The sequence below is a fragment of the Phocoena sinus genome, chromosome 6, assembly GCF_008692025.1.
Source record: "Phocoena sinus isolate mPhoSin1 chromosome 6, mPhoSin1.pri, whole genome shotgun sequence".
In the NCBI taxonomy this organism is placed as follows: Eukaryota; Metazoa; Chordata; class Mammalia; order Artiodactyla; family Phocoenidae; genus Phocoena; species Phocoena sinus.
In genome coordinates, this window is record NC_045768.1 from 106,291,278 (window position 1) to 106,305,869 (window position 14,592).

Below are 14,592 nucleotides of genomic sequence, written 5' to 3' on the forward strand. Positions count from 1 at the left end.
AGCTAGAGAAATAAGATGTCAGTGATTTTTATTGATAGTTCTTTTATTTCATGTTTTTTCTCTGTCCAGGACAGATAGCTTGTTGGAAGAAATGTAAATGGTACCATCACTTTGCATATATTCTGAGAAAAAATGCGAAATTAAGGACACTCACACGGTGAAAAAGTACTTTTTTTCCCTCTAAGCATTTAGAAAAAAACCCAAAAAGTATTTGTACATTCTGTGCCTTTATCCCTGGGCTCAGAGCATTTCTCTCTGTATACGTTGATTGATGTTCTTCTCTTTTTCAACCTCTTCACTCTGGATCCATTTGAATAGGTTTTTTTAGTCTCTCTTTTAGTGGACTCAGCAAGAAAAATAATAGAGTGCATATTTAGGTTATTTTTACTGATAATCCTATAGATACAGTGTAGTTCTCTGCTAAACAGACCAATCACCAGAATTTCCCAGCATAACCTAAAGCCTGCCAAGGCTTATGAATAAAACAGGCTGATGGAAACTGATCAAATACATTTTATCTTGTTTCTTATGAAAACATTTACAAGAAAATGCCTATTTTTAAAAAGCAGTGAGTACTGAATTCAGTATGGTTGACATCAAGAGCCCCTTTATTTAATCAAATTAAGCTCAACAGTCCTCTCTCTTGTCTAATTTAAACATTACTATAGCAGACAGGGTTTGATGAGTTCTTCTTGGCTCATGGCGGTGATTCTGCATATTTCTAAATTAAACAATTAAATAAAGTTTGCACATGAAGTAAATTTGGAGAGCAGAGTATGCCTCCTCCCTTCACTGTTGCAGGGAGTAGAGCCTCAGGGAAATCATGTTTATGACGTGGGGGAAGATGAAAAATTACTTTTGGAGAAGCTAGTGTCTATGAATGGAGCAGTAATAACATGCTTGTAGTCATTCTTTTATTAGCTGATTGGCAAAGGCTCACCCAAAAGTAACGCTGATAAGCAAGAAAATGATTATAGATGCAAAGAGAACAGTTACCAAAATGTTAAAATCTATCAGCAAATTAGGAAGAGTTTTGTTTTCTCTGGGTTTAGATCTGCTAGATAAATCTGCAATATTTTGTCTTAATGGGGGCCCAGATATAATGTGGAGAAAAAAACGTTTCTGTAGAGAACACAGGTAACATGCTTCCTATAGGGAAGAAAATACTGGGTTCTTTAGCCAATCCAGAATGCCTGTATTTTACTTCAGAGGGATTTAAATTCTTACATACATTGTTCCTGCATAATTGTGAACCCATTCTTGGGTTATTCATTGCTCTCCATCTGTTTCAACCAAAGCAAGAGGAACAGGTTTCTAGAACAAATCTGTTGTAGTGTTTCCAGAGTTTTTCTTGTGCCTTTTTTTTTTTTGCCACGCGGCTTGCGGGATCTTAGTTCCCCAAACAGGGATCGAACCCATGCCCTTGGCAGTGAAAACGCAGAGTCCTAACCACTGGACCACCAGGGAATTAATTCCGTCTTCTGCTTTTTTTTTTTTTTTTTTTTTTTTTTTTTTTTTGCGGTACGCGGTCCTCTCACTGTTGTGGCCTCTCCCGTTGCGGAGCACAGGCTCTGGACGCACAGGCTCAGAGGCCATGGCTCACAGGCCCAGCCGCTCTGCGGCATGTGGGATATTCCCGGACCGGGGCACGAACCCGTGTCCCCTGCATCGGCAGGCGGACTCTCAACCACTGCGCCACCAGGGAAGCCCTCTTCTGCTATTTTTAAATACTACTACATTGAAAAAGAAAAAGGAACAAGACAAAAACCTCAAAAGAAATATGATAATATTATGTTTCAAATTAAGTATGTTGACAGGTTTGAAATTATTCGGAGTTTCCACCTTCTATGCATAAATTACCTTGATTTCTTTTAAAGTAACCAGGCCATTACTTACTTCTCTCTCTTCTTTTTTTTCCTCCTTCCCTCTCTCCCCCTTTCTTTGACTTCCTGACCAATTTTATTTCATCTAAGTTTCCTTTTTTATAGAAAACCTGGACAATACAGGATATTGTAAAGAAGCATAGTTATATTACCAATAAACCCTAATACCAGGGAAGAACCATTATTATCAGTTGGCTCATTTCCTTCAACCTCATGACTCAGTTAAGATTCTTTGTATTCTTTGTTTTATTTGTGCCCATTTATCACTCTAAGAAAGCATGCCATAGTTACAGATATGGCCTACTAGTAGCAACTTACTGACCTGTTTCTCACCCTCCACCCGATGAAGCCCTGAAACCCTCTATCCTTTTACCAGAGCCAGACCTTGGATGAGAGAACCTGGCTGCCTTAACCAGGTCATTTCTACCTCTGTCTTTATTAGCCATGGTAGCAAGTTTGGCTCCGTTTTGGACCTTTTATCATGGCTGTAGAATAAAGCTTATATAATCTAGCTTAGGTAGATTCCAGAGCCCTCATTATACTGTCAATCCTGCTTACATTCCGAAAAGTACCAAAACAAGGAGTTTGAAACCCTCTAGACCCATAGTTCCTTCTTACGCCTAAACTTTGTTAACTTTGAATTGGCCCCAGACCTAATTGCCAAGTTATTTTGGCAGAATGGAACCCTCTTTCTTTTTTTTTTTTTTTTTTTTTGTGGTACGCGGGCCTCTCACTCTTGTGGCCTCACCCGTTGCGGAGCACAGGCTCCGGACGCGCAGGCTCTGCGGCCATGGCTCACGGGCCCAGCCGCTCCGCGGCATGTGGGATCTTCCCGGACCGGGGCACGAATCCATGTCCCCTGCATCGGCAGGCGGACTCTCAACCACTGCGCCACCAGGGAAGCCCGAACCCTCTTTCTTGAACTACCTAAAGAAAGGTTTCAGTTTAGAGTTTCATAGTGTGTAGGACAGGAATTTTTTAAATCAGGGGTTAGCAAACTCTTAAAGGGCCAGGTAGTAAATATTTTAAGCTTTGCAAGCTGTGTGGTCTCTGTCACAGCTACGCAACTCTGCATTATAGTACCAAAAAGAGACAATATGTAAATGAACGAGTGTGGCAGTGTGGCAGAAGGCCAGAATGTGCCACACCTTTTAAGCCAGTAGGTCTCTAATGTGTCGGTGACACACTTGCCCATTTGAGGAAGAGGTCAAATATTTACTTTACATCACACATGACAGGAAATCATATATCTATTAAGAGTTCAAACAAAAGTAAAAACTATAAAAATATTCTGAGTTATATAAAATGCATTGACCATAAAAGAACAGATTAACAGATTTGACTGTACAAAAATTAAGATCTCGAAACATCATAAATAAAAAGATGAATGAAAAGCTGGAGAAAAATAGTTGCAATCTATATGACTAGCAGTTGGTATGGTATCTACACACCAATAAGAGGAATAACTCAAAAGAAAAAAGGACAAAAGATATAAATTCACAAGAGAAGTAATTATCAGAAACAGGAAAAGATGCTCATTCTTACTAATAGTGAAATCTTTATATATTAAAGAGAATTTTTTGTCTGCCAAATTTATAAATGTGAATAATTAATAACACTTATACTAATAATACTCAGTGTGTCAGGGAATTGGGGAAATAAACAACTGGAGGTGGTTGTGATGTCTTATATTAGTTCTATATTATTGTGTAACAAATCACCCTACAGGTTAGGAGCTGAAAACAGCAAACATTTATTACCTCACAATTTCTGTGGGTCAGGAATTCAGGAGCAGCTTAGCTAAGGAGGTTCTGGCTCAGAGTTCTCATGACATTGTAGTCGAGCTGTCAGCCAGGTCTGCAGTCACCAGGGCAGGACAGTCTGCTTCTAAGGTCACTCCCATGAGTCTTGGAAAGCCCCAGGTCGTTATTGCCTATTGGCCAGAGATAGCAGGTCCTCCACATGGGCCTGGCCATTGGCTTGCTGAGTGTTCTTGCTACATGGCAGCTAGTTTTCCCCTGAGCAAGTGATCTAAGGGCCAGAGCAACAACACCGACACCACAGTGTATTCTACAGTCTAATCCCTGAAAGTGGCATATCATTACTTCTACCATATGTTATTGGTCACATAAACTAATCCTAGTACAACGAGGTGAATACCAGGAGTTGGCAATCCTTAGGAGCCACCTTGGAAGCTGGCTACCACACAACTATATTAGGGCTGTGTGTCTAGGGCCTTATTTCTGTCAGCTGGGTTCTACACTTCTCCACATGGTGTCTGCTGCAGCTAGAATGTCCAAACTGGCCTTTTTCCTCAAATGTCTGGCACCTGGGTGGGTTTCACAGGAGCACCTGGAGGCAGACTGGGCATCTTTCACTCCACGTGGCTAGCTTTGGCTTCCTTACAACATCGTGGTCTCAGGGTAGTCATACTTCTTATATGGCAGCTGGCTTCCCCCAGAACCAGCATTCCAGGAGATCTAGTCAGAAGTTGCAAAGCTTCTTATGACCTAGCCTCAAACTATGTCCATGTTGTCAAAAGGCGTCACAGGACTAGCTCAGATTCAGAGGCATGATTACCAGGAGGTGTGACTTATTGTGAAGGGCCATCCTTGGAACCTATCCCAGGGAATTATGCTTAGGAGAGATGATGCTGGCTTACTCTAAAGTGGTAGCAGTGAAGGTAATATAAATTCGTCTGATTCTGGATATATTTTGAAGATAAAATTGACAGGATTTGCCTGTACATTAGATATATAGTAGGTGGGAAAAAATAGCAGAGGCAAAGGTGATTCTGAGATTTTTGAGCTGAGCAGTTTAAAGAATAGGGATGCCATTTACTTGGATGGGAGAGAATGCAGGACAACAGGTTTGGAAAGGAAAATCGGGATTGGTTGAAATATTGGACATCTGTATGAGACAGTACATATAAAGATGTAGCCATTAAGGGGACATCAAGAAACAAATCTGTGTGTAGTAAAGTAGAAATGCTACCCTTGGTATTAATTGCAAGGTACAATAAATAGAGTATAATTCCTGTTATGAAGAAAGAAATATATGCATACATGCATTATCACCAGTTCAGGCTGAGAAAAGTCTAGTCTGATTTAGTAAAATATCTCAATTGTACATTTTTTTCCATTGCTTTTATTACATTCAAGAGGTAAAAAGTATAGCATTAACAGGTGGTAGACTTACGGAGATCTGAATTAGTTAATAGACTAAAAACATATCAAATATCCTTTCTTCTTTTGATGCTATATTTGACTTTTTTTTTTAAAGAGTTTGCAACAATTAGTTTTATTTTAAATTCATCTCCTACCTGCATACATTGATTAAAGGGCTCCATTTTCTCAACAACAAGAAGTCTTTTGAATGGTAATGAAAGGTTCTGAACTTGTAGGATATATTGTTCAGAAAGATTAAAACTGTCAAATAGGAATTTCAAGAGAAACTTTTCAGAGGAAGATACTCTGATTAAGGGTTGTCACTGGGCCAAAGACCGTATGTCCTTATTCCCCTGAAGAGAGAGATTTTGAGCTTTGTTTCAAAAATTGACATAAACAAAGATAAAAGACAAATGACTAACTGAAAAAAATGACATTTAAAATAATTAATAATGGGGGAGTTCCCTGGCGGTGCAGTGGTTAGGACACTGCGCTTTCACTGCTGAGAGCACAGATTCAATCCCTGGTCGGGGAACTAGGATCCTGCAAGCCACGCAGCGTGGCAAAATAAAATAAAATAAGCAAAGTAAAGTGAAATAGATGGACTTTTTAAGGAAGAGTTTTTGTCTCCTTGGATTTTTATTTTGGTCAAATAATGTTTTTAAAATATAAATACCAAATGTATTGGGCCTGCAATTTCCAGTGAAGGGGCAAAAGTTTATTGTTGATTTCATGATATATTTGTCATATTGGTTTTAGTAAATTGCAAGATATTTGCCCAAAAAAGTCTCATTTATTTCAGGAGCTACACTAAGTATGAGACCCGCGCCCATTCCAATAGAGGACCCGGAATGGAGACAAACGCCTCCCCCAGTCTCAGCTACATCTGGCACCTTCCGACTGCGACGAGGGAGTCGATTTACCTGGAGAAAGGAGTGCCTGGCTGTCATGGAAAGGTACATGTCTCCTTTTCCTAGGAGCAATCTCCCAAACTTAGGAAAGAGAAACTTAGGATAGATTTGGACACTTTTCATTTCAAACAAGTAATTTGAGATCTAGGTTTTATCTCTAAAAGTATTTTGGAGTACTATAAGTGCTGTATTATTGAAATAAAATGATCTTACCATTGAGAATTCATAATATCAATTCATGATGATTGATTCTTGAATTGAATTGATTGATTCATGGATTCATAATATCAATTCATGATGATTGATTCATGGATTCAATTCAATATAATATCAATTCATGTATCCATTGATACTAACAGAGTTAGTATCTATCAATATAATTTTTGTCCTCAGTAATTTAAGAAACTTTAGAATAATTTTTTTGAGTTTAGATCTTTGTATTATGTTTTAGAAAGACTCTTTGAAGTCTTATTTTCATAAAAAATATTAAGTAATTGTGTAGGAGGCCACTGAGACTTAACTTTTTTTGATAAGGAGTATAGCCTAGATGAGCTTAGTCCCAGAGGTTAGAAGTACATGTTTTTGACTTTGATTTCATATCCTCTGACTCTAGCACCAGTACCTGATCCATAGTGGTGCTTTTTTTTATTTTAAGTGTTTTTTTTACAATTTTTTTTTTTTTTTACAGTTTTAAAAAAAATTAATTGAGTTATTTTTTTGTCTGCATTGGGTCTTGGTTGCCGCACGCAGGCTTTCTCTGGTTGCGACGAGCAGGGGATATTCTTCATTGTGGTGCGCGGGCTTCTCATTGCAGTGGGTCTCTTATTGGGGAGCATGGGCTCTAGGCGCGAGGGCTTCAGTAGTTGCAGCACGCAAGCTCAGTAGTTGTGGCTCGACGGTTCTAGAGCACAGGCTCAGTAGTTGTGGCGCACGGGCTTAGTTGCTCCGCAGCATGTGAGATCTTCCTGGACCAGGGATCAAACCTGTATCCCCTGCATTGGCAGGAGGATTTTTAACCACTACGCCACCAGGGAAGTCCCGGTACTCAGTACTTTTTAAACTTGAATTTGACCTTAGCTTCAGTTTTTCCTATTGGAAATCATATAAGTTAATTAAATGTGGTTATGAAATGTTCAATATATTTAGGGTGGATCCTATAGTATAATTATCCTCTTAGTCTCCTACCTGTAAGTAATGTTTACAGAATCTTGGTTTGATGGAGTTTATATGCAATAAGGTAGTAATTTTCTATTAGAAAAGTATTTACTTCCTAAGATTAAAATGTAGAGAAAAAGAATATATTAGGCAGAGGTGAAAACAATTGAACTTTTTCATATTGTGATTTCTCAATAATTTAAATAATAGAAAAGAGTGGAATTGAATGTTTAAAACTAGATTTAAATTCTAAGCATGTACATATTTACACTGAGCCAGCTTCACATTTTTTTTCTTATTATCTAATCTGACCAATCGAATGGTATACTGAAAAGAGCATTTGGCTCAGAGTCAGAAGACCTGAAGCCTGATTTTGGCTTTGCCATTAACCAGCTGTGTAACTTTGTTCAGGTCAGAAATTCTGAGCTTTAGCTTCCTTATCTCTAAAATATAACTTGTTCTGCACATATAAACTTCGATTAACCAGGTAGTTTTTCCCTGAGGAAGAATTCCAACTAATAAATGGAAAAAAGATGATTAGAGTATCATTATTATCAGACAGTAATCATTGATAGCTGCTAACATCCCATAAAGATATACAAGGAGGTATTATGTACTTAGAGGATGTTAAGACACCACCTACAGAGTATTCTTTCTAACAAAATTGAAGCTGAATCAAATTGAATTTCTAGATCCAACTCCAGGTTTTTAGGAAATATGGAACAAAATTCTGTTAACACCACAGGGGTTTAAGTCAACCAGATTCATGGTGTGAGAGACCCTAAGAATAATAACTCAGTTTCTTCAAGTGTTTATTTTTTTTTAAATCTTCAGACAGTTGAAGAAATTTGAACACTGGATAAATAGTGATTCTTGTTTCAGTTACGATAATGGTCACTTATATGTAAACGGTGCTACATTTATAAAAATTAGAGTTCTTGTCTTTTAGAAACATGTATTAACATGTATAATAATATGATGAAGTGATATCTGGGATTTACCTCAGAATAACACAAGGCGTAAAGGCAGGGGCAAGGGTGTGTATAAAACGAGTGGTATCAGTAAATTACTGATTTCTGTAGTTAGGTGATGTTTACCTGGGGGTTCATAGTATGGTTCTCTCCACTTTGTATGTATATTATGTGCGTGTTAAAGGATGCTCTAAATTTTGGATCAAATCACATGGAACTAGGAGAAATGTAAAGGCTTCATATATCACAAAAACTCAACTACATGATGTTATCTAATAGTAACATTTACTTAATAAATATTTGATTGTCACTGTAGCGACAGCAGTACAATAGTGAACATTGCAAACTCCCTCCTAAAGAGTCAGGTTGGAGAAACAGAAGTTAATGAAACAGTCATACAAATCAAGGTAAAATTGCAATTGTAATACATGTAGGAAAGGAAAGGTACATTGTGCTTCAAGATCTTGCATTGATAAGAGAGGATGTGGTGATTTAATTAGGTCAAAAGGAAGGGGGAAAATATTGCAGATAGAAAGGAGAGCTATAGTCATCTAAAACTGTGCTGTCTGATCATGGCCACCTGTGGCTATTTAGATTTAAATTATATAAATTTTTAAAAATTTAAAATTCAGTTCCTCAGTCACACTAGCCACATTTCAAGCGCCCAGTAGTCATATATGGTTACTGACTATAGTTTTAGACAACACAGATATGTAACATTTCTATCATCACAGAAAATTTTGTCAGACAGCTCTAATACAGAACAACTGTATCTCATCCCCAATAGAAAAACAGTGGTTATATTTGACCTATAATGATTTGTTTCTGTTTTTCTCTTTACTCAAAATTTTAAGGAAATACAAATATAAATTAAAAAGCAAACATTAAGTACATTGAAATATTTTAGAAAATGTCCTCTGTGACCATGACAGAAACAGATAAATATTTCACTAATTCACATAACAAAAGTATTGTGCTTCTGCATCCTTTTCCACATCTGGCCCTGCTTTTCAGAGTACAAGATTTAATAATTCATCGTTTATAATGATGGGCCTTTTCTCTTTAATTAGCATTCATTCACCTGTTCATTAAACATGTATTTTTACACATGGCATTTGGTCTCTTGAGTCACTTAATTTTAACAGTTTCTTATACATACATAAACACACATACACACACAGACACACGTTTTCCATGCTGTTTATTTGTTAAAGAGACCATGATATTTTGTCCTGTTGATTTTCCCACATTTTAGATTTGGCCAATTACATCCTCTTACTGTCTCATTACATAACCCCATATTTTCTGTAGACTGATAGTTAGATCTAGAGCCCTGATTAGATTCTGGTTCAGTTTTTTGGCACATAACTGGTACTTTGTTCTTCCTATTACATTGTATAAGGAGACGCATAATGTCTGGTTGTCTCCCATTTTTAGTAACTATAAGGTTAATCAGTAGATTCAGCGCTATCATCCTGATACACTTATTAGAAAGGTCCCCATGTACAGCATAGTTTAGGGCAGTGATTCTTAACCTTGGCTGCATATTAGGATCATCTGGGAGCTTTAAAAAACACCAGTGAGACTATACCCCTGACCAACTGAATCGTAATCTCTGGGTGGGGGACCTAGGCAGAGGTATATTTGGAAAGCTCCCAAGTGATTCTAAAGGGCACTCAGGATTGAGAACTACTGTTTTGTATCCATTGATGATTTTTTCCTAGTCACTTTCTTCATAAGAGGTTTGCAAAATGGTTATATTCCAATTTTTTTTTACTTCTTCTGCACTGATAAGCTCGAGTTCTTCTTCTATAAAGAAGAACTTTCCTCTCATTAACTCTTTAGCTGCCCAGAAATATATTTCCTCACAAACTTGGGGAGGTACTATGATATAAGCAATTATAGAACTGGGGAATGAATGCTATTATGAAAATGGGTAATTAAATTTATGGGATCATATGAGATGCCGGCAAGCAGAGGAGAGAGTCAGGAAGACTTTACCAAAGTGGTGACATTTTGGCTGCATTTTGATGGATGTTGGATAGGAGTTCACCAGTTAGACAGTCATAGAAAGGATAGTATGATGTTAGGAGATTCTCTGTGGCGGAAGATAGGGTTTTTCATCAGGAGCATCTCTACTTTGATTATACAGGACTTAGTCATACTATGCACTCTATAATTAATAAGACCATGCTTAATTATACCATAGCTTTGGTGTTCAGGCTTTATCATAAAGGAGATTGCACCTGATCAGATTAGTCTGTTAGATAACGTTAGTAGGGGTATGGAAGATCGGCAAGAAATCAGCCAGCTAAGTATGCATTTGAACTTATACCAGTTGCCTAAAGCCGAGGTAAAATAAGTGTAAGTTGTAGTGTCTGCCCTCATATATCTTAAGATAATAATAGTTTGCATTTCAGTAGGATTTTACAGTGTATAATTATTAATCTTATTGATAATTATTCTATATGATAAGTGAGCTTATTTAATCTTCACGATTCTGTACTGTGGATATCTTATTATTTATAGTTTATATATAAGAGCCTCAGAGAAAAGAAGTGACTAGCTTATATGTAAATGGGTTGAGGAGGGATAGATGGAGGCTGTTAGGGTAATCTGTGCATCAGTGATGAGGGCCCAAGCTATAATATTAAAGCAAAGGGCAAGAAAGTGGATAGAAGATAATAGATATCAGAAAAAAATTGAAGAAAAGAACAACCTAAGCTAGTCACAGATTGAACATAGAGATGACAGAGCAGGAAGTGTAAAAGAGAGTTTAGCAATGGTGATGGTCAAAGAGCATTCATCTGGGAGACAACATCTGTACCATTAGAAAATGGTTTGACTTTGGGCAAATCATTTAATATCTCTTAACCCCAATTACTGTATTTATAAAAAGAAGAGTTAAGTACTATGATAGAGTGAAAAGTCAGAGTCATAGAGACTTACGGTTTAGTCCCAGTTTCACCTTATATTAATCTTTAGGAATTTCAGTTTTCTGTAAAATGAAGTTGTTTATTATGAGAAGAGTTACGAGAGTTATGTGAGATAATATATGTAAAGCACATAGTAGAATGCCTTTCTCATAAACAGTATTGAACAAATGTTCCCTTTCTACCTAAATTCCTTTCACTTAGAGCTTTGACTGTGAAATCACCTCAAGATTTCTGTGCTAGGAGGTTTCAGTGGCTCTAGAAATGAAGATTTAGGAGTCGTCAATATAGTAGGTATAGTTAAAGCCATGAGTAAGAATATACCATGTTTAAATTCATCTCTTCTGTTTCTACATTTTTGCTTATACTGTGTTCATGTTTTTGTAGCTAAATATGGCTCCAGAAAAACTTAAAACCCTTCTGACTGATCTCATTTTAAATTCATGACCATGAACCTCAAGTGAGTCTTTAATTCTGCCAGACAATCATACTATACCTTCCTGGTTCATTCTTTCCCACTCTCCTAAATAATTATTTCACACTTTGTTCTCTCTGCAAACTCCCCATCCTCAGTCTCATGATGATCTTTCTTTCTATTTAAATGAGGAAAGTGAAGGGCTCAGAGGATAATTTCACTAACTACCCACCTGTTTGCATGTAACACACACATACTATTTTCCTACCCCTTACCACCCCCAAAGCACTTCAGTAATATTTCCTAGCACATAACTTAGTGGTGCCTGCCCGGCTTACAGTAGATAGATAGATATCGATCCCCCTTTTTTTGGCCTTTTCCACTTCTCTGACCTCATTGCATTGTCTGTACCACATATTTGACTTTTAAAATATCTAGTTCCAGAAACATTTATTGTCACAAAGGACAATACTGTATGATTCCCTTTATATGAAATATCCAGTTTAAGTAAACCTATAGAGAGACAGAACGTAGATATGTGGTGTCTAGGGCTGGGGAGGTTAGGGATATTGTAGGGGAGGATGAAGGCTAAGGAGTGTTGGGTTTCTTTTTGGGGGTGATAGAAATTTCTAAAATTGTGATAATGTTCACACAACTCTGAATATGCTAAAAGCTATTGAATTATAAATGGGTGAATTTGGGGGTATGTGAATTTTATCTCAGTATAGCTGTTTTTTTAAAGAAACAGTTATTTAGTACAGTATTGGGAGTTCCACATATATTTATCCTCCACATTTAAGCCTCATAACAGTCCTGGTTTCTTCTTTTTCTAATGAGGCAGCCAAGGCTCTAAGAGGTTGAATACCTTTTCAGGACCACAAAGCTAATAAGTGGCCCAGCCACATGTCGACCTTTAGACAGAGCTAACCATGGATTTGAGTTTTCCTTATTAACTAAGAGGGGTATATTTTTATTTGGGTGTACACTGTTTTTAATGTATGGACTTGACCCTTATTAACTCTGACGTCTGATGCCACTAGATTAACATGTGATGTAACCTTCTGTTTGCTTAAGAACATATGGAGATTGTAAAGAGGGAAAGATAAAACAAAAATGGAAAAATGATTGATAATTGTTGAAGCTGGATAATAGGTACATGGGGGTTCATGGGTATAGTATATTTGTATAGTTTTGAAATTCTCCATAAAGATTTTTGTTGTTATTATTTAAAGGGGACTTGACTAGATTTTAATGGGCAAAATAGAATTAGATAATTGACTAATTTATTCATTCAATCATTTATTTATAGAGCATCTGTTATGTGCTAGCACTGAGCTAGGCTAAACTCAAGTAGTTTACATATTCACAAGGGGAAGGAGCGACATCTATATTGTATGTCTGAAATACCTGCATGTACAAAAAATATAATGTAAGACTCAAATGTGATTTTTATTCAGCAAACCTAACTGTTCCTTTGTTCATTTATTCAACAAAGTACTTACTAGGTATGAGGCAAAGTGCTAGGGATGGAGTGAAGGGATACATTTAAGGGTGAAGAAGTAAAGGATGATGATGAACCTAGCAGAACTGAATAGTCTTTAGAGTTTATGGTCAGAAGTTGTGGAGGCCTTATGGCCTAAAATCAAAGCTTCTGATGTACTCTTTCCTTTTTAACCTTTCTGCCATTCGGACTGGGTATTCTTTCAGCTTTGGAAACAGGTATGTCTTTGGAGTGTTCGGATATTTGACCAGGACACAAAAGTGTGAGACCTGGCTATTGTACCTATTCTGGTCTCAAGGGAGAAAGATGAAAGAAACCTTCGAATCGCCATATATAGGTTTTTCAGCCCAATTAAGCAAGATTGAAAGAGAAGCAACAACTTGAAGAAGGCTTTGACTAGATACAGGAATAAATAAGAGCACCTTGTGACATATAGAAGCAATAGAGTATAATGCTTAAGAGTACCCACTTTGGAACCAGATCTCTGTATATAGGTTACTTATTGCCATTATTTTTCATCAAAGTAGCTGAATGATGAGTCTGTATCTGGGAATGTCCAGGAAAATGAAGGCAAAATGAGTATTGCTGTGTGTGTTTGTAATTAAAACTATTTCATGGTTTTGTTTTGTTTTTTATGGAAACGGCACACCTATAATTTGTATTTTGTTCCTCTTAGATTCTTTTCATGTTCATCTTCATTGAGCTATTATAAAACAAAATCATTTCTAAAGCCCAGAACCTTCTGAAATTATAAGGAAAACATTTTTGTTGTTGTTGTTTTAACCTTTGTCAATCTCCAAAACAACTCGAAAAAATTAACCCTAATTATTCTCCCCAACAAGCAAAGAATCAGTATTAAAATTTTCAGCTTAAGGGTTTCTCTTCCCCCAAAATTTAAGCATCTAAAAATACTTTCTTAGGATAAAAGTTACTCTTTATCAACAAACATAACTTCACAACCACAATACTATAATGAACCAAAATTAAATCATAGCTCTAAATTTGGTGTCACTGCTATTAACCTGACATGTTATATACAGTCTGAATGTGTAATCTGAATTAGAGACCTGGGTCTAGTACACAAATGCATTTTATATAAGTCTGTTGTACATCCTGGGAGAATCAGCATAGAAGAGACAAATCTGTTTGTAAAGTGTGTTTCCAGAATTTTGCTTGAGGTTTCTGTAATTTAATTCTCTTGGTATTTACCACATTTTGGAATTCTTCCCAGGACAGTTTATTAGTACTTGGATTTTGGTTTCAGTCTCTTTCCTTTCTCTGTTTAACTTTCAATTTTTCAGTGAGTACTTGGACTGTGAAGGTTAAGAAGACCAATAGTTCCAGAAAGTAAATTCTATATTTAACTGCAGACTGGGTGTGGTTCAGAAACTGCAATGCAAGCTTGCTAGTATTTTGCCAGTCATCAAAACCCTGACCTGCAGGGAACATTCCTTTTCCTAGTCTTCTGACTCTGAAATATGATGAATTTTGATGATATATGGTGTACACGTTTGTATGTGTAACTAAAATAAAGACAGAGAGTCGCATAGGTTCAACCTTGAAGTGGCTCTGGAAGATCTGTTTCCTCTATGTTCTTTTATAGTAGTCTCAAATGGTATTAACCTTCCCTAGTTTCATGGCGCCACTTCCCATTAT

At 36.8% G+C, this 14,592-nt stretch overlaps 1 protein-coding gene across 15 annotated transcripts in view; it reads left to right on the forward strand.

The window, feature by feature from the left end:
- Positions 1–14,592, forward strand: part of HMBOX1 (homeobox containing 1) — a 181,704-nt gene that overhangs the window by 133,915 nt on the left and 33,197 nt on the right. For all 15 annotated transcript variants that reach the window (XM_032634090.1, XM_032634092.1, XM_032634086.1 and 12 more), the window contains exon 6: positions 5,853–6,006. In XM_032634090.1, the coding sequence (XP_032489981.1) occupies positions 5,853–6,006 (154 nt within the window). The remainder of the gene's footprint in view (positions 1–5,852; positions 6,007–14,592) is intronic.